Consider the following 21035-nt stretch of genomic DNA (forward strand, 5'->3'; position numbering starts at 1 on the left):
ACTTGAAGCCACGTACCCCTTACTGCTGCACACTTAAAAAACAAACCATTTTTACATTTCATTAAATTGAAATATTAAACATGATTAATTGGTTAATTCATAGTAATTATAGGAAGTAACTCTGGTTCAAAAATGTGTATTGTGCATGGTCAAATTTTGACTCAAGTTTTACATGAGCACTGATAAATAAGTATGCGTCTTACATATCTTATTTCAGCCGGTTGCTGGGATCCTTCTGTTTGAATGGGTCGAACTTGAGCTTCACTTTTGTCCACTTGCATGATTTGAGTCTGCATATTTGATCCCAAATTGAAAGGGAAAGTTTAACAAACATGATAAAGCAGTATCCAAAGTACAAAAATACATACAACCAGCGACAAAGCTTCATTTTCGGAGGCATCCTCACTCTGTCATCCTGACATGCACATACATTGACAGGTTTTCACAGCGCGGGGATTGGAACACCAAGAGAAATTAAATCTTCAAGAATAAGCACTCGTAATGCACAACATAATCATCAAACTTACTTGTTCATATAACTCACACAGAGCAATGAAGAACGTCATGTGCTTTCTCCTTCGTTCTTTCTGCTTCATATTTGTGTTAGGTGCAACACATACCCCCGATGACAATTGGCCCACCCCTGGCGGTACGCGTACCCCACTTTGGGAACCTAGGCTCTATATTACATATAAACAGGTTAGCATCAGACTTAAAAAAGGTTGCTCCAAGATAATTAGTCCAAAAGGATTAAAAAAAAAAAAAAAGTTGGCTTGTGTTAAAGGTTTTCTGACATGCGGTCATGGAAAAAAATATATATTTGAATGCCTGGTACAACTAATGTTACCTTTGTTTGGACAAATATGACAAAAATAACTCATAAGAGTTTAATTTAAGAGCTCCCAAATCTGTGAATTATATATCACTGTTGAATTGCATAGGGTAAGCTTTTCAATTGACCACACACAAGACATGTTCAAAAGAAAGGACAGGACATTTATTTCCAGTTAAATGAAATTACAATTGAGTCAGATTTTATAAATCAAATGACTAACTCATTGGAAATGACGATTTAACACTGGTGCCCTCTGGCTCACAGCTTCCTGTTACCGCGGCGACATGGTCCCTGGTGAACAACCTGCAAAATGAGCACAAACACGTTCACGATGGTGGCGATGTGACATCCTCGTTGCTGGATGCTGGAGCTGTTTAGCTGGGAGTACAATCTCTGTAGGATTTGATTTCCAAAGGACTAAGCACTTTCCAACAATGCAGCTGCTTTGTGGGTTATTGTTAGGGTTTATATTACTTAGATTTAGGATTATCGTTAACAACAGCGCCATCATCAGCAAGGAAACAACTTTGCAGAACAGAAACTTTGTATTTTATTTATAAGAACATAAGATACTGCTTGCCTTGTGTACTAATTCCTGTGAGAACACGTTGCACTGAGCATATGCTATGGTGTTGTAATACAGAAACATGTCACTTATAAACAAAATAATACATCCAATACTATAGATTTGCCACAGAGACAACTTTTTAAAAGTTTTAAAAAGACTTCAGATGACGCATTGCGGCACGCCAGCGTTGGCGCCAATTGAGGAACATTTGTCGGACATTGCGTCGTTAAACTCTCACATTTCATTAATTCTTGTCCCTCTATTAACGTAATGAACTCTTAGGAAAATGCCATTACCTTGCCTCTCCTGCTGTCCTGCTATCCTTCATGAAGACAGCCTGAACGGCACAATGGTGTGTTCCTCGCAATCAAATGCAGACACGCTATACCGCCACATTATCATGCTTCAACTGCTGCTGCATTTTCATTTGAATTCAGCATGCATCACGATTTATATTTCAGCTTACACAAGCAATTTAAAGTAAGATATGAAAGTGTGCAGCCATTACTGTGTCTCAAATGACTGGTAGGCCTTGCAAAGTACCATTACTCACAAATTGAGTGGCTCTAAAGTTCCGTATGCTCATGCAGCATAGAATCCAGGCTCTTTGGGTCCTGGCAGACAGCAGGGGTGGTGAACTCCATCAAGTACTCGCAGCGACTAGGCTCCGACGTGGACGTTACGACTGTCTCCTTCCCGCATTTTAACTTAACCTGCAAGATAAATGTTGCATGTTTACTTTTGTGGTTTATTTTATTATTTTTTGTGGATGTGGAAGTAGGAGACCGACCGTGGTGGATCTGTTGGGGCCTTGCCAGCATCCCATTCCATGCTCGTACTTCATCACGCTGTAGATGTTATTCTCGGGACCTTCCCACTGACCCCATGTCCTACACACAACACTGTCATTAGTTGCAAAGAAACGAATGAAGCGTTCAGAGGCATTGTTGCATTACCCTAGGCTGGTCTCTGATCCACCATACTTGGGTTTCTGAGATACTCGATTGAACGGGCAGAGCCTGTAGATGTACCTGGGACAGGCGAAAAAGACACATTAGGAGTAGAACTTTCACTAAATAAAAGCAAAACATTGTCACATACTCGCTCGTAGTTAAATCATAGCACTGGCTGTAGAGGTAGGCAAACTCGGCATTAGGTCCAAAGTCAGAGGAAGTTTCCTTCTCGAGGTTCCTACGGAGATGACAACCGTTGGCAGGGAGTTTTAGCTAGATCTGCAATACTGGCAAAGGCGCGCCGTCGTATTCCACGTACTTACTTCAACTGATCATCCAGTTCCCGGAGAGCTCGCTCAGCCACATCAAACTCCTCCCTCGCTTTATGAGCGGCTGGGAAGCAAAACACACTGGATTCAATTACTGGGCCTTTGCACATAGGTCATTTAATTTGTCCACAACACATAATGACATCCAATAGAGAAGCGGCATCCACAAATTCTGCCTTGAAAAGACAATAATGCTGTTTTGATTGACACTTTTAACATACAGTCAGCCCTCGCTACATCGGAGTTCAAACATCACGCCCTCACTATCGCGGTTTTTCAAACATTAATTAATAAATGATCGCTGTTTCATGACTGAATACGGCCTATTTGAAAAAATGCATATTTAAGCAAATTGTACTTACTCGTGGCCTAAATTACACACATCCAAACATAAAATGGCTAAATAAACTAAACTAAATAATCTGTCAGCCTTGTTCACTGTAGTTTTCTCAAAAGCAACGTGTTCAGTACTACGAGCAAAGTTTTCCAACTGACTTTATATCACCAGCCAAATTAGAAGCAAGCAGACAGGAAAAAAAAACAAAAACACCAGCAGTGACGACGCAACACGAGCCGTTAACAGCTCTGTCTAGATATGAGCTGAGTTGAGTTGAGGAAACCCCCCCCCCAAAAAAACATCCAGAGTGGAGGCAGTGACCAACGAGACGAGCCGTTTAACTCTGTCGTGTCAAATATACTGCGTACTCCTCTCTCTGGATGTAGGGAGTCTGCCGAAGGAGGGGCGGTCGCTGTGTGTGACTGGCCAGTCCCAGAGCATGATGAGTGAATACAAAAGTAGTTACCCAATGAGGATTTTTTTCCCTTCATCACGGTTACAGATGACGACGAGGTGTACTCGTTTCATGCTCGTACTCAGCAAAAAAACATGATCTGTATGAATATCCGGCTTATCCCTAGTAATAACAGTATAAAGTCATTTAAAGCTTCCATTACAATACATTGACGAGACATTTGCCACCACAGGAAGTATGCTGTCCATAAAAAAAAAAAAAAACAAGGAACTGATAACGTGAGTCTGTCATCTTATTTATGTCAAATATGTCTTAATTTCTCTAATTATACCTAATGTGTTGGGTAATACAAATGTAAAGGTGACTATATTGGTGTTATTTCATGTCTGGGGGCTCTAATAATGTTAAAAACTGTACTTAGAAGATCTTAAACAGGTTTATACCTTAACTACGAAACTATTCCCGTTATTACTATTGAATTCTACTTTGCGGAAATTCACTTACCGCGGTCGGTCTGGAACCAATTATCTGCGATAAATGAGGGACGACTGCATTGCACTGAAACATAGTGAGAGCAGTGTCTAATATTTCTGTGACCTTGTTTGCCTAGATGAGAGGCGCAATGTTTAAACAGTAAGTGCTTGCTTAATGATGGGATAAATACATTTTTTTAAAAAAAGCAAAAGACACAAAAAAAGAGGACTTCCTATTATTTATACAGTATGTACAGTGTTACCTCGCTCCATCACGGTTGTCCTTTTGTGGCCTCGCAGATTTTTTTTGTGCAATATTAGTGCTTTTTTTTCCAGCATATGAACACGCATTGTGTTCTGCAACCTGACTTGCTAAGGGAGAACCCGCGCTTTGGGTTCTACGTCCTTAATGGCTAAGGGAGAACCCGCCCATTGTCTTCTGTGCCCCTATTGGATAAGGGAGAAACCGTCCATTGTCTTCTGCGTCTTGATTGGCTGCAGACCATTGTCAGTCAATCAATCAATCTCCTTTGTGCCGCACTGCCGTGTATCTAGTTGTGAGCAATCAGCTTGCAGAGACTCCGAACTCTGTATGTTTGCAAGTTTTTGCCCCGACAAAACCCACAATGTCGACGAAACCCAAAAGGCAGAGGAAGCCAACCATCACACAAAAAGTTAAACTTCTGGACACACTGAGGGAAGGTAGAAGTTACGCGGCTATAGGGCGCCATTACAGAATAAATTAATCTTCAGTTTGTTACATAAAATGAGGAGGAAAATTGCAAAGACTGCAGCAATATGTTTTAACAAGGATCCAAAAACGCTACAGCGGAGAGGCGCCAGGACGAAGAGGCACAATCAGAGTAGTGAAATACATGAGTCACTATTAATAATTTCTTGTGTCCAACCCCATAGGTTGATCATTAAAATTCAAACGAAGGTTTGAACCTATTTGAGAGTGTTTAAAAAAGAGAGAAATGTGAGAAAATGTTAATGCCTGTTAGAGAATAGTGTATAAAGTGTATAGTGAGGGGTGAATACATAAAATACGGACACCTCTTAAAGAAGTCACTTCGTTCCATTCACAGTATAAAGATATAAACATATGCATTCACGACTGTGCAGTTGTTGGATGCGATTGATTAGTCATCCCTGAGGTGCCCGCTGAGTCACACAAACCTACCATCAATGAGCTTCTGCGTTTCTGTGTCGTAGGGCGGCATCATGCCCTCGGCCTCGTCATCCTTCTTTTCTTGCACGGCAGGAGGTCTCTGCATGATAAGCACACAAACAGTGACTCACTACAATCAACTTTTCTTGCTTAAGCACAAAAGCTGCAAAAGTGTACATTGTAGTCCGCTTCATCTGGATCATCATCTTCCTCTTCGTCATCCTCCTGATCATCATCATGATCATCATCATGATCATCATCCTCTTCCTCTGGGATTTCACCCTCAGAGTAATGTTCAGAGTCACTGTCGGAGCCCAGCTCTCTTGTCTCGGCGTGCAGTGCCTCCAGCGGTGCTTGGGCCTGCCGCCAACAAAAGGCCCACATTACGCCATTTGAGCCTTTTACGGAGAGAGTAGGCCGACAAAGGTGAAAGCGGCTTACCTCGGATATATATTTGTCTTTAATGTCCTTCCAGATGGCCTCAAATGCTGCCGGGTCCACCTTGTCCACACCTCCCAACATGGCCTGGCACAGTGCAGACAACCATAACATCATCAGTACACTGTTACCACCACTAGGGGGCTCTCAAAACAAAGAAATAGATTGGAATTTGTTGCTGCACATCATGCAACAAATTATTTGGATTTAGTCAATCTAGTCAGTTTGAGAGAATATGTACTGCAAAAGGCAGTGCTTTTTACCTGTGCCTCTGTTTCGGTGAAAGAGCCGTCTGAATCTGAGTCAAGCTCATTGTGGGACTGAAGCTCCGTCAGGGAAACACTGCAAAAGAGCACACATGTACATATGTACATGTAAACATCACTGAAACCAACAAACAATCATGCTTCAGTAAGAGTCACTATGATCTAGCTGCTGATACTCACAAGCCATCGCCGTCACCATCCAGTTCAAGAAACACCTCAGCCATTTGAGCTTTGTCCTTCTCCATGCGTACTGCAGCTTTCTGATCTGCAGCAAGATTAATGACATACACCTTTTAATGAGTGCTACCGAAAATTAGGTGTCCAAAATACCAATGTAAAAGTTCAGCTTACCTTCCCAGGCCTTTAGGTGGAGATCTTTAGCTGCCTTCTCTGGCTCCTCTGCTGTTTCCTTTACAGTTCTGAGAGCCTCTACTTTCACCTCCAGTTGTGTCTTACTGGCCTCAAGCTCTAACATTTTGGACTATTGGGACAAATATGCACTCTTAAATAAACCTTTCAATGTGCTAACTAAATGACAGAGGCTTTAGCTAAGTGTTTTGCATGACGGTAAGTGCAACACCAGATACTGATGTGATGAGATCTGCACCTTTTTTTCCTCCAGACCCCTTTTGGCCTCCTGGATGAGTTGTTGTTTAAGCACAAAGCCCTCTTTGGTGATCTCAGCCAGCTTCTGAAGGCTTTCTCTCTCTTTGCGCCCCAACTCCCTACATGTCAAGAGCACATTTCAATTGTAGCGCCCCTGAAAACATGTATTTGGTAAAAAAGAACCAGATACTTCAATGCAGGGGTGTCCAAAGTGCAACCCGAGGACTATTTATGGCCCGCTGCTGTTTTTTTTTTTTTAATTGGCACTCAGCACCTTGTAAAAATACAATTAAACAAAAAAGTTTAAAAAAAAATAAAAAAATGTAATTAAAAAAAAAAACAGCAAAAGTTGGAAATAAGCAGTAATTTTACATAAATAAAGCATAAAACTAAAAAATTAAAGAACAAAAAAGACAAAATAGGAGAAGCAGAAAATAAAAAGTTGCAATTTCTGTAATATTAAGTTGGGAAAAAGTTTTATTATGATAAAGTAAAAAAATTAATACTAAAAATACAATTAAACAAGACAACAAAAAAAACTACAAAAATGGGGAATGAATAACGACAAAATATTGAGAGTAAAGTCATAATAAAAAGGAAAAAATGCATAAAACCCAAAACAATCAAATCATAATATGACAAAGAAAAAGTTGTAAATTTTGGAACATTAAATTGGGTAATAAGTTACATTACAATAAAGTCAAAATATGATCATTAAATCATAATATAACGAAGGAAAAATGTACTACAAGAAAGTTGAAATATTTTTTAACAATAACATTTTAAAAAAACATCAAAAAAGTAACGTAAGAAAAAAAAGTTCTTACTAATATAATACACTGTTCCACTCTCACTAAAATCTAACTGACTATGCCTTATTATTATTATTACCTTTGTACCTAATGTTGTGGCCACTCACCTGCAGGTGTTCTGGCAGATAGCACCACTGTTGTACTCATCTGTTGCGTCACAGCAATCTGTAAGACACACATTCATGTTGATTAAAAATAATAATAATAATAATAATAATAATAATAATAATAATAATAATAATATCAATAATCCTACTGCATACATCTTCAATACCATTTGAGATCTTACCGCATATGCCATCATTGATGCGGGACGACGGGATGAAGACCGGGCGATAACCTGCGTTGGTGCAATGGAAGCTGCCGTTGGGGCAAGACGGAGTTCCTGCAAAAGGGCAATTGTGTCATGCTTTATATATGGGCTGTGCAATTAGTTAGCATGGGAAGCTGCAGTGTGCTATGCACAAACCCGGCTCATCAGACCCATCCTGGCAGTCACAGTAGTCATCATTCACCCTGTCAAAGGGAATGGTGCGGGAGCCATCCAAGCAAGTGAAAGGTTTGCCCTCCTCGTAGAAATGCTTTTCTGTTGAACAGTGGTGTAAAATACAACATTGCAGTGCACGTGTACAAATGTTTCTTTGCATCAAGTTCTTACTTGAAAGAGGGACACCGCGAGGTCGCTGCACTTCGACGGCTGATACGGTTATCACGCTCAGCAGCAGCAGCGGGAGGAGGCACCGACAGCCCATCGTTATAATGCGGATACTACTCTCTGCTAGCAGGTAAAAGGTACAATTAAAACACAATACCACCATCAATTACACAACGACAGGGGCTCGTGAGTTAATGAGTTAGGGAGAAAATCTAAGCAGCGTCACGCAATGAATTAGCGAGCTAAAACAAGCAAGCGGAGCTCAGGGCTAATATTTTCTTTTTTAACTAGAGCTATCAACATTTGACAGGGAACGAACAATAACCTGTCATAATTTGTAAAACAAACTCAAGGTGCATCGTAGCTTACGAAAAAAATACTTGCTGTGCTAATGTACCTCTAACGGACTTCCTTATGCGTCTTGAGCAAGACAAGCTAATGGCTAATAAGAGCCGGACCTTGCGCCGCAGTTCTGGAGTGACGTAGTGCGCATGCGTATGACCGCCTCGCTCTTTCATATAAGCATATCATTGGCCGAACTATGTCAACCGATTGTGATTGGTTGTCATGTGGCAAATGGCTCAACGATTGGCTAAGAGGGATTTTCTGTCACTCGAGAGACTGCAGCCATCTCATGCCAGACACGCAGGTGCATATTTTGAATTTATGTAGTGCATTATTATAAATGGTCAAATTTTGAATTGTGCAGGGCATTGTATCTTTACTTGCTTTTGAATTTTTACCACTCTTCTTAAATAAGTTATTAACATTCGTCTTTTCAACAAATATATCATGCTAATATTGTATATAATACAATACAGTGTGGCTTTTGTGATATTTCGACTCGTGTAGCCAAATCAGAGCTCAGTAGTCAGCATGAATAATATAGACAATACATAATAATAACAAGTACTATGTTATATAATACAGATGCATTATGTAATATAAAAATCGTACTTTATTGTATTTCTAACACACTTTACAGTACCGGACAGTGAAATAAAAAAAAAATATACTGATATACTATCATATTTTTTATATATAGATATTTGCTTATTAAATGCATTTATTCACAAAATGACACCTCGGCGGCTCTTTCAAGAGGAAACAAAATTTCATAAAAATAATATAATAAAAAATAACCTGGACACATTTTACACATTACAGCGAGGGATCATTTACAAATATTACAATCATCTCATGTTGTTTTGAATTACCCCCACCCCCCCACCCCACACCCTTTGAATAATTTGCCTCACTTGTGAACACAGGTGACTTTAAAGCTTAAAAAAAACACTCTTAGAGGGAGTCAGTATGCATCCAACTAACCTGATGGCAGGCTAGTGATTACTAAGAAACGAGAGGCGGTGATAGTGCTTGATAGAAAATGGCGGCGAGAGACAAATAAGGACACACACACATATATATATATGTATATATATATATATATATATATATATATATATATATATATATATATATATATATATATACAGGTGTGTGTGTGTGTGTATATATATATATATCGCTGAACACGTCACATCCGGCGTGACGTTACCTGCTCACCTTTTTGGGCTTCACGAGTCAAGCAATCTCAAGTGGACTACCATCAAGTGTGGTTAAGTTTAGTTGACTACAACATTGCAATGAGGCCTCAACAGCACAGGCTTAAAAAAAAAAAAAGACACTACTTTACAGCTTCCGAGCCTGACGAAATAAAGTGCTGGTATATTTGAGGTGAACGACAAACGAGAGTGGTGACAAAGCAGGCAACAGAATGACAAAGAGGTGACAGCTGTGGCCTGCAGTGCTCAATGCTCGTCATTTACATCAATGCAATATTACAATATTTACAGAAGTGATTATGCTTACAGCTATATCCACGTGTGATTCCTTTTGTGTGTGTGTGTATGTGTGTGTTTTCCCTTTACGCCAGCCACCGGAATGATATAAAAATAAACTGTACACACACTGTTCAAAGAAAAACACTTCCCGTGGTTTTTCTCATCATGGTTTTTTTTTTTTAAAGAAATGGCAGCAATCAACCCACTGAATAATCTTCTTATTAATTAAGAAACAACTGCTACAGTATTGTGTTTGTATGGCAATTAAATAGTAACTTTTTTTCCCCCCTCAATAGCTCAATGACATCACCAGAAGAAGCCACACGCGCACACGCACACACACGCATACAAAAAAATAATAATATTGAAGTGAACAGGCAATGGTGCATACGGGAATGTTGCGTCGATGCAGTTATTCCAGAGCTCGGTTGCTGACCTGCAGAACCTGGCTCACGCTCATACTTTTATTTAATTTTACCCTGCGAAAACTACACCAAACTATAACAATTTGACGTCCTATTATGGAGTCTCGTCAATCAATCAGACTCCAGCGTGCCAACGATTCATTGTGAACGCTTGCTAAAACTCTTATCTAGCTAAAAACACATTTTTTTTACCAAGCTGGAATGAACGGGCCGATGCAACGCGTACTAATACAGACGTATAATAATATGAAAATATAGTAGGATAGCAGCATCCCGTTAAGGCAGGGGTGTCCAAAAGATTTCCACTGAGGGGTGCATTCAGAAAAAGGGACACTTTGATACATTTTGTGCATTAAAGATGCTATCTGAACAAAACATAGCTTGTGTTCATAGGTGACAAAGCAAACTACCACAACGTCTGATAATATACCTCATTAATAATGCATTTATTCATTTGTTCAGAATATGGCAAGGGCCAGTAAAATGACCGCCGAGCAGCACTTTGGACACCCCTGTGTTGAGGCAAAAAGACAGCAGATCCTCGCCCATTAGTGGTTCAGCATTCGCTCCTCCACATATATGTGGAATCATTTTCTTTTATCTGCTTTAAATTGTAAATGAGTCATTTTTTTAAACAGTAACTTAAACAGAAAGTGGTTTGATGGCGCTGTTAGCAGTGGGTAGGCCTGTCACGATAATAGATATATCGATTAATCGAACGGTTAAAAAAACACAGGTCGATAATTATGAGCCCTGGATAAATTGATATGTGCACGTATGCGTGTGTGTTGAAGCTGCTTTGCACCACACAGGCTGGATGACAAAGGGTTCACTCTGCATCTGTCTGTGCCTATTGGTTCTATAGTGGAATGAACAGAGAGAGTGAACCCTCCTGTCCTTTCATTCAACCTCTTTGTGGAGACGGGGCTACTAGTGAGCGGACCCAGGGTGCTAGCAAGAAACTAGCCTTGTGAGAAAGCATATGCTAACATGAACGAATGCACAGAAGCCATGGTTTCTAAGGCGAATGCAACAGCCCCAGTGTGGTTTTAAACAGAATGAACAAAGTGAGTGCGTTTGTTCGGAAGTAGTGACGAGGAAAAAGGGGAACACGACCAACTTGCGCTGAGAGACAAAGCGGCAAAAACAATCCCGCTGAAAATTCTATGGGAACCACACCACCTCGGGAGAAAGTGCCAGCGAGGCTTTGAGCTTCACAAGTCCGCCACCCCTGCGTCGACGTTTTCCTGGGAGGAAACGGCTCCTCCCGCAGCAGGACCTCTGGCAGCCCTCACAACAAACGATAAAACAAAGATAAAGCTGATCACAGTGAGCTGAGGGACGCGGCGAGACATATCTGCGTATGTTATGCTATATAATTCAGGAAGAAATGCTCTTAAAAAATGCCGATAAAATCAAATCTCGCCGATAATTTGTAGCACAATTATTGACCAGCAACATTTTTTATCGTGACAGGCCTACCGGGGGGGAAGAGTGCTTCAGCTATGAATCCAGCAGAGGGTGTTGTCACACAAGTCAATTAACTCAACATTGTCCAGCAGGAAGATGCTCTGACAAGACCTGATGGGTTGATAACGTGGTAACGGCACCTTTTGGAAGTACAATACTGTATAGTAGGGGTGTCCAAACTTTTTCCATCAATGTCCACATACTGAAAAATGAAAGGATGCAAGGGCCTCTTTGCTATTTTGTCAACCAATCCATGTACTCTAGATATGCTAAGAGGTTCTATATTTCAAGATAAAATAACCTGCATCACAGCTTTTTGATATTGGTGAAAAAGCGTATTGTTAGTATGAACTTTGGTCTTTGCTCTTTCTGCTGTTCAATAAATGTTCTTCTCATACGTAATATTTGACTTACCGTAATATTATATGTTTTTCCCCACTAACTAATTTTCCAAAAATTACAACTTCATTCTTTGTTTTGGTTCCTATATTAGGACTTAAAAATATCTATTTTTTTCTTTCATATTTCAACTCTACGCTACTGAAATGACATTATTTTTCCTCCCAATGTTACAACTTTATTCTCCGAAAATTACAACTTTTTTTCTCGTCAGATTACACCTTTTTTTTTTTTAATGTTTTGACTTTAATTTCGAAAATTTTTTTGCAAATATTTCAACTGTTTTCTCGTAAATGTCCTTTCATGATTATGATTTTTATTCCCATATTATTTTCACTTTATTCTTGTAATATTATAACCTTTTCCCAAACCTAATTTTCCAAAAATTACAACTTCATTGTTCAATATTTTTCCTCATAATGTTGTTCTCATAAAATTGCGACTTTATCTCATATAGTTTCTGCTGTTTTCTTTATTTATTTTCCAACTATTTTCTTTCCAAAAATGTTCTTCTTGAAATGATGACTTTATTCCCACAATATTTTGTCTTGATTCTTGTGACATTATAACTTTTCCCTGCAATTTAATCTTCCAAAAATTACAACTTTATTTGTTGTTTTGGGTTTTTTTCTCATGATATTACGGCTTAAAAAAATAAATAACCACTTTTTTTCTTTAATATTTCAACTCCATGCTCCTAAGATGACATTATTTTTCTTCATAATATTACTTTATTCTCGTGAAATTACTTTTTTCTCTTAATATCTTCACTTTAATTTGCTCTTTTTTCCATTTTTGCTGTTTTCTTGTTTAATTGTGTTTCTAGAAAGTGCAGCGGGCTAATGAAAAAAAAGCTGCAGGCCACACTTTGGACACCCCTGCTGTATACCTTTTGCCTGTAATTGTTTCTTAATGTGTAACCGATTTTAAAATGTGTTTAATAACTGAGAGCTATATTATATAGTTTAGAGCGTCAAAAATAGGCATTTTTAGGGCTTTTTTTGTTCCCATTCATCATAGTGGGGATTTACTGCTGCATTTTCTGATTAAACGAACCACACACAAGTGAGATTAACGACGTTTGAGGATCTATTACGACCAACTTCCTGACATTCTTCCTCCCGCTACCCTGCACTCGTCATGTACTTTGGTGATCGTTGCATGAGGACGCACAGTGCAAGTGGGTGTGGCTGATAACATAATCATAACAATTCAGCTGTTTAGAATAATAGGCAAACAAAATGCACCCAAGCATCGCATGGCTTATTCTTCAGAAAAGAAAGGTAAGACCATTCCGATAAAAGAGTCCATTAGCGGCGGTGCTAGCGACTGCTCTGCGTCTCCACCTCAGCAGAAGAGCAACAAAGGAAGACTAAGAAACAGCTTGAAACGGTGACACGGACACACACACACACACACACGCACCACTAAAGCTTCAAATATGAGAAAACAAAAAGCACACGCACACATAGAGACAAAACTCCCCAGTCCCACAATGCATTGCTTCACCGCAAGCTCCACCGAAGGAGGCGTGGTGAGTCAGAAAAGGCACAGAGCCATCTTGCACCGCTGTAGCTAGCTAAGCCTCGTAAAGGGGATGCGGGGTGGAAGGCCCCGCTTCGTCGCACGCATCCACACTACCTCCTCCCTCCCTCCGCATCCACACGTCCCTTATTTTTCTTTTCCGACAGAAATGGAAAAAAATCAAATAAAGTCGCCCGCTTTCTGCCGAGTTCCTGTTGAGATTCTACTGAACATGGATTACTAATACTGACTGAACACTCCATTAAGAGATGGCTTTTTCCAAAAGAAAAGAACTGATCAATTGTGTCACATACAAACATAGTGTGTGTTTGCAGGAGAACAGCGGCCCGTGTTGGTGGATGGTGGTACTGCAAGCATTCTGCATATACTGCATGCATGAGTGCACACCTTTGCACCGCTGCATTCGTGTGTTGTTTATTTGCGTGTGCGTTCCCGTCCCAGACTGCTACACCGTCTACAGTTGCTGTGTAATGAACTTCTCCTTCCCTTTTTCTCTTGTTGTTGTTGAAAAATAGATTTAAAGGTCAGTACTGTCACGTTTGTTCTCGGTTTGGCATGAGCACGACTCATGTATCTTCAGCTTGTGAAGAAGAATCCTCCTCTTCTTCTACAGGACTCGTGTCAGAAAGTCTCTCCTTTTTCGATTCCTCGCCTTTAAGCTCCTCCTCCTGCTCCTCCTCCTCCATGGCCACTTCCTCGTCCTCCTCCTCGATGATGTCCTCCTCCTCCTCCTCCTCCTCCTCCTCCGCCAGGACGTCCTCCTCGTCATCCTCCTTGCCGCCCTCCTCGCCTCGGCTGTGGTCCTGCTCCATGTGGTTGGGGCACGCCGCGGCGTCGCCCTCGTCCTCCTGCTCGGCCCGGGAGCCGTCGTCGAGGGTGAGCTCGAACTGAAACTTGTCCGTGCAGGCGTTGAGCTCCTTGTCCTGGCCCACGGGAGGAGGTGACGGGCTCTGCGGGATGGTGCTCTGGTACCAGTCCCTGTTGTCCTCCAGGGTGTCCAGGATGTCCTGGGCATCGGGATGCACCAGGTCCCCCCAAGTCTCCCACAGAGGATGGACGATGTAGTCGATGAAGCCCACCTACACGGCAACGAGATCCAATAAAGGTTGTTTAGGACACAAAGGAAAAAACCTGAAGAAGAGAACTTCCGAGCACACTTAAATGCAGCAAAGTGTACTTCCACATTGAGCGTTACAAAGTGAGTGATAAGAATATCCACTTAGTGATTTTCATTGCATTTCTGTTTATTTAGACCAACCATACATGCATAATAAAGACGTTGTGGTAACGTTCAGAGTGTCAGTGAACGCATCTCGCGGCCTGTCTGGTGCCAATAAGGAAGTGTTGTCGCAATGATAAGACTAGAGACGTGTTTGTTTGGAGTAGGAGATACATATATGGTGTTGGAATTGCACTGCTGTTGATGTGTTCACGTAAGAATAAAGTTATGAAAGTTCGTCAGACACTGTGTGACTCTGTGGGGAGCTACACTGTGCCGCCGTCTGTCGTCACGATAGAGAGCCGTGGCTTGCCATGATGCGTGTGCGTTAATTCTGCTAAAAAATGTAGCGTAATTAACAAAATATATTAGTTACCACCGCTATTATTATTATTCAAATTTTAGCCATAACATTTCAACACTGTTTTAAAAAAACACAACTTTATTACATATTTTCCACTAGTTTTAGTTTTGGAGATAATTTTCTTTTTTTTTTAATTCCAACTTTGGATTTTTCTACATTAATTTTAAAGGGATGGGAGAATCTGAACTCCTGTTCTATGTATTGAGCAGCAGTGTGTTTGTGTGTGTAGAGACTTTAAAAAACAGAAGTGCTCATAGTACCCGTGTACACTTGGACATTGCCTTAACCCAACGTGGTTGTCTCATTTGAACGGCCACAAACACGCCACATCCACACATGTGTAGTACGTACAGTATATCATGTGGATGAGCTCTTTTACCTGACTCTTTTCCACAGAAGCGGTGTGTTTGTCACACATGGGGCTGATCTCCATCCCTCGCTCCCTCTCCTTGTCTCCTTGCCTGAAGAACTCCTCCATGATTCTCTCCGTCCACTGTCGGTACACGGCCAGAGGCTTTGTGGGGTTGCTCAGGTCCGCACAGTGCACCATGTTCCTCAGCACCTGCACACACACACACACACACACACACACACACACACCCACCCCATCGTTCAGTATACTTGCAATAACTACACGCTGTGCCTCACTTAAGTGCTGCGGTCCACTCATTATCTTTACGATACTGTATGTGAGTGATCACGTTATGTGACGTCTTTACCACAACACGCATCAGCTGGCGTGGCATCTGTAAAGCTGAGATTTATGATGGAGTTTAAATAGAACGAGCTGCCGTGCAACCCCAAAACAATTAAAAGACAAACCACGACACTCCTCCACGCTCTTCCACTTCCTCCTTCCTGTCATGTGTGATTTTTCTATGTGCATGAGCTCTTATCAAATGCACTTCTGCCATCTAGTGGGCGTTTTTATGACTTAAAACCACTCTACACCCACATGCATTAGTGGGGAGTTGCGTCATCATCTCCTTTAGCCTCTCGCGCAAAAAACGTAAAACATTTATAAATACATCTTTGGGATGGGGCGTTCGGATTTATAAAAAAGTATCATTACGTCTTTGGTATTGAATGAGTTAAGCGTGCAGACGAGTCCCAACATCTACGTGGGTTGATTCGACAAATCTTAATTAAAATTAATCAAATGTCAAATTATCACTTCACACACAAGCAGCTGTTAACGCCACATGTTAACGCCAAAAAACAGCCACATGTCACTCGCCTACACTGTAAACACTGGGGTAGGTTGGATTGAAAGGTCGCGATTCCATAGTTCACAGTCTGATTTCTTCAAATGAGAAATCACATCATGTTTTCATGGCGAGATCTTGCCACACCCCCACTAATGACATTTCTTATGTAAGTAACAGCGGTTAATTTCTGAAGGACGCCATCTGGTGTCTATGTGACATATTTCCTCTTATTTTTTACATAACAGTATCATCTTGACCTATATAGATGCACCATAAGAGTTGACTTATGGAGCCTCACTCCAGAACAAGACCTCCTTGGATGCTTGGAATCCCTCGCTTGAAAGCTCCTCTGCTGACCTACTTTCAAGATGGTCAAAAATCCACCTCCTCTCATGGAGACTGATGAAAAAGACTGTCGCTTATTCAGACTCTACCTCGTTATCTCGCCCTAGTGCGACGAGCGAGTCAAATTGGGTCGTCGTCTCCGCGCGGCTGCCTCGCCGCCTCCAGGTTGGAGATGTCACAGACCTTGCAGCTCAGCGCAGACAATAACGAGCAGCTCGTCCTTTTCATTAAAAGTCTCGCCCCGCAATATGTTGACAGAGTGGATCACACTTCAAATTGGGAGGAAAAAAAATGTGCCACCTCAGGGAACGATATCAGAAAAACGATGCTGCAGTCTCGTTTTCTTTGGTGTTTAAAAAAAATTCAATATGATCCATTTTGTCTGTAGTAGTCTAAACCCACGCATCGTATTGTATCTGACGGTACCGCTATACTTAATGAAGTGTCCATTTTAGATAGATGTTTCTTCCTCATCTCACCTGTATCCGATCCGTGTAGTGGTCCAACAGTAGAACACCCGAGCTGGTCACCTTCTTGGTCTCCACCATGGTCTTGAGGTCTGCCAGCAAGCTCATGTGTTTGGACATGTCTGTCGCCAGAACCTGCAGTCGTAATTGAGGGGAAAAAGTGGTAGGGTGATGGATTAAGGGTTAGAACGTGGTTGAAGGGGGACAACTCACCATGTCGATGACCAGTTTCCTCAGGCTTTGTCTCTGCCTCTTGCTGAGGTTCTGAAAGATGTCGCAGTTGTCCTCGTGAAGCAGCTTGAAGCCCACAGCCAGGTGGTGGTTCTCCAGGACCGACTCGTCGTTGTACATCAGGGCAAGTTCGGAGTCTGCAGCAGGCATAAGAATTATTTCAGTGAGCCGAACTTTGTCTACGTTTTATATTTGGCAACCCTGACAGTACAAACATGTGACTTGCCCAGCCAATGAGTGAACACACATTTATATGATAGTATTTCATTATATCATCTTTAATTTCTTGACATTTTTACATTCGATTTTTAAATTGGCGATACATGCTTTTAATACAGCCACAATACATAATAACGACAATCATAATAATGATCCAACCATCCATTTTCTATATCCCTTGTCCTCAATAATATTGATAATAATAATAATTATTCTTATTATTATATTACACTGTAGTGTATAATTATTTTATTATTATATTATTAGAATGATAATATAAAAATAATATTTGGCTATTTTATTTGATTGTTTTATATTATATTATTTTATTATCAGAATCATAACAGTAATTATTATAATAATAATTGTTCTTATATTATTAGATTAACAATAGTAATACGAATATTTATTTTAAAATTTATTTTTATATTAATAAAATTATTATATCATTAGAATAATAATATAAAATTAATAGTTGGCTATTTTATTATGATTTAATATTATATAATTTTATTATTATATCATTAGAATCATAACAATAATTATTAGAATAATTATTTCTCTTAGAATATTATTAGAATAACAATCATAATATTAATACGTATTATTATTTTAAAATATATTATTATATTAATAAAATTATTAGGATTATGATTTCTTTTTAATGTATTTTAATACAAGAAATTAGGGGGGGGGAATGATTCATCGACTACATCAATGTATCGATTTATATTCCTATGACTCAACTACATCAATCTGTGCAAGCAAGAAATAATTAAGCCACCACTGCAGTCCAGTGTGTGGAAACACTTTGGCTTTTGCAAAGAGGGAGATGTTCTAAATAAGTCACTCGCTGTTTGTAGGATATATAAAGGTCAAGTGACGCGACAAATCTCTCCAACCACCTACTAAGGCGCCATGGGATGTCACACAACGCTGACCATCCAGGCACTTCTCGAATATTGAATATGAGAGCAGAAAAGGTTAACCTCCTGTTAATTGTACCTAAAGTGTTGGTTGCATCTTATTCAAATACAATGTGAATGCATTTGCCATTAATTGTTGTTTACTTTGTTTATATCCATAATTTATACCTTATTCCCTTACTAAAAACAACGGGAATGTAGGAAATCTACACTGTCCAGTATCCAGGTGTTTATTTCACAGTCACACTGGTTGACTTTTTGGCTAAAAAGTTACGGAATCGATTTAAAGTTCCTGGATCGTTTCGGGTCGTATCGTTCTAAATGAACCAATATCGTCCTTGAATCATATCGGCAACCACAAATCATGATACGAATCGAATCGTTATTCAAATGAATCGTTACACCCCTACAAGAAATTAAAACATAAATAAAAATATTAAATACAATTTTTTAAATATTTTTGTGTGTTTTTTCCAATTTATTTTTATTATTAGCCTATTAATATTATGTACTGTCAAAGACATAACATCGTGTATAAAGAACTGATGGTAAGGAAGAACGACAAAAGTTTTAACTGTTTTCTCTCCGCCCCTCCAAAAAACCCTTGAATATTTTGTTCTCGATTTTTGTGACTTAAAAAAAATTCTTTTCAACCTGATTTAAAAATGGCTCAGCATCACGTTGCATGGTGTTTGCTGCTATCATATTGTTTCCTTTCTTTTTCATGTTTGTGTGTGGTGTCCACTCACTGGTATTTATGAGGAACTGGTTGGACACTCCTGGATGGTCCACATCATGAATGGCAGCAGCAAACAACGCGGCCAAAATCTCTAGATCAGTGAACACAGCCTGAAATAAAAGAGTAGTTAGGAAACATGTTGACTATGAGCGTGAATCATTATAAAGTGATCATGTGACACTAAAGTTGAACATTTACATCTAGAGCCGGCGTGGACAGCAGTACGTGTGTGGACTGAGTGACATCTGCAGCGTGGAGGCTGTTGTGGTAGGCCACGTTGGCATGGTAATGGTCCTCCAGCGTCATCACATAGGTGACGAACGTATCTACCGGGATCCGAAAGGTCTTCAGCAGATCTCGCTCCTGTAGGAGCAGTCAGTCACAAATCAGTCAGGGTGGTTGTTTGGTTATTTATTTACAAAAGGCACTTCTTTAGTAGCTTGCGGCGTCAGTCCGTTTGTTGTTTGGAAGCTTCAGGCTTGAGCTAATGCTAGGGAAGTTATTCAATCGATCGCAACTGGACTGTTCAGGTTGCCTTAGAAGACGTTTCACCCCTCATCCGAGCAGGCTTCATCAGTTCATGCTCAAAGACTAGGTGGGACACACACCATTCAGACTAGATAGGACAGCTCTAGAGAATACAATGACAATACAATGACCTGGGTGAATGGAGAATATTCACATTCGCTATGTAAATTAGCATGTGCTGTTATCTGGCTATGTGTCCTGTTCCACATGACAGGTTGGACTTTTGGGTTTAGTTTTCCTATGTTCTGCTTTCACTTCCTGTGTGGTGCTTTTGTTTTGTATTTCTACTTCCTGTTCAGCACCATAGCGCGCACATTTACTTTAGTTTGAGAGCGACGTGAGTGCACCTGGGGCTTACTGCTAGTCGCATTTCTCTTTCCACCTTCCATGGTGAGTTTTATGTTAGCCTTAGCTGTGCCTCCTAGACTGTCTTCATTACTTTTTGTGTATCATGTTTAATAAAACTACTTTATTGATGATGTCTTTTAGGCCACACATAAGGTTAGCGAAACGTAACAGCATTGGCACCAACAAATGCTGCCACCTGTTTAAGATCCTTATTATATTATGAGAAAAATGCATATCATGACAAAAAATACACAAGAAACACAAATCAAATTTGCCATTCATTATAAAACAGCACGAGAAAAAAATGTTTTTACTGTTTTGCTCTGATTGTTGTTTCTGGTCGCGTCACAAATTAGGTTGGGCGCTTGTTGCTAGCCAGAATTCAAAGACGTCGAGGTAACTCAGTCACACTAAGATATTAAAATATTAAAAATAGCACTACAGTCGTCCGACTAAAGTAATAAATCATGCTGTTTCGTGGTTGAATACGACCTATTATTAGTCCAAAAACAGGCACATTGAAGCAAATTTGATGTATTTTTTTGTCTACATTAACCATTTTCAAGCATAAAAATGGCTAAATGAACTAAACTAAAAATATAAGGCATTCAGAAGATGCATTCAAAGACGCTGTGAATGATATGTAGTATTCTACACCGGTCACTAGGTGTCAGTAATGTTACTGTAATGTTTGGTGAGACACACAAGGACCAGACTTGATCGCCGGAACAACAGGCCTTTATTGTAAGTCTTAATTATTTCACAGCAGGCGCAATAATCCACAATAAAAACACAGGCTAATGTTGCGTCCGTAAGCCACGCCAAGCTAAAATTCAACTCTGAACCCCCAACGTCACTTCCTGTCCGTGCCCCATTCAGCTCCCTTAGGGAATACATTTA

The 21035-nt window shown here is 40.1% G+C and overlaps 2 protein-coding genes across 9 annotated transcripts in view; both read right to left on the minus strand.

Moving 5' to 3' along the window:
• Positions 1-115: 115 nt before the first annotated feature.
• Positions 116-8357, minus strand: prkcsh (protein kinase C substrate 80K-H). 3 transcript variants are annotated; one of them, XM_054758431.1, is made up of 18 exons: positions 8256-8357; positions 7862-7981; positions 7673-7789; positions 7493-7588; positions 7311-7368; positions 6393-6510; positions 6137-6266; positions 5966-6050; positions 5783-5861; positions 5523-5606; positions 5259-5441; positions 5094-5181; positions 2680-2749; positions 2505-2594; positions 2360-2434; positions 2194-2293; positions 1957-2116; positions 116-1138 (listed from the first exon to the last, which is right to left on the minus strand). In XM_054758431.1, the coding sequence occupies exons 2-17, from the start codon at positions 7953-7955 to the stop codon at positions 1970-1972; spliced, it is 1614 nt and encodes a 537-aa protein (XP_054614406.1). In that variant the 5' UTR covers positions 7956-7981; positions 8256-8357; the 3' UTR covers positions 116-1138; positions 1957-1969. The 3 variants fall into 3 exon arrangements, with proteins under 3 accessions (XP_054614406.1, XP_054614407.1, XP_054614405.1); XM_054758432.1 differs by having other exon boundaries at positions 7862-7978; positions 8256-8321; XM_054758430.1 differs by lacking the exon at positions 8256-8357 and having other exon boundaries at positions 7862-8237.
• Positions 8358-8787: 430 nt separating this feature from the next.
• Positions 8788-21035, minus strand: part of pde4a (phosphodiesterase 4A, cAMP-specific) — a 61396-nt gene continuing 49148 nt past the window's right edge. For 3 of the 6 annotated variants that reach the window (XM_054758895.1, XM_054758896.1, XM_054758901.1), the window contains 6 exons: positions 19458-19622; positions 19270-19369; positions 17358-17512; positions 17157-17279; positions 15504-15686; positions 8788-14620 (listed from right to left, as the gene is read on the minus strand). In XM_054758895.1, coding sequence (XP_054614870.1) covers positions 14108-14620; positions 15504-15686; positions 17157-17279; positions 17358-17512; positions 19270-19369; positions 19458-19622 — 1239 coding nt within the window. In that variant the 3' untranslated portion in view covers positions 8788-14107. The remainder of the gene's footprint in view (positions 14621-15503; positions 15687-17156; positions 17280-17357; positions 17513-19269; positions 19370-19457; positions 19623-21035) is intronic. The other 3 variants (XM_054758897.1, XM_054758898.1, XM_054758900.1) reach the window with 1 other exon arrangement.

Source organism: Dunckerocampus dactyliophorus, chromosome 18 (genome assembly GCF_027744805.1).
Source record: "Dunckerocampus dactyliophorus isolate RoL2022-P2 chromosome 18, RoL_Ddac_1.1, whole genome shotgun sequence".
NCBI lineage: Eukaryota > Metazoa > Chordata > Actinopteri > Syngnathiformes > Syngnathidae > Dunckerocampus > Dunckerocampus dactyliophorus.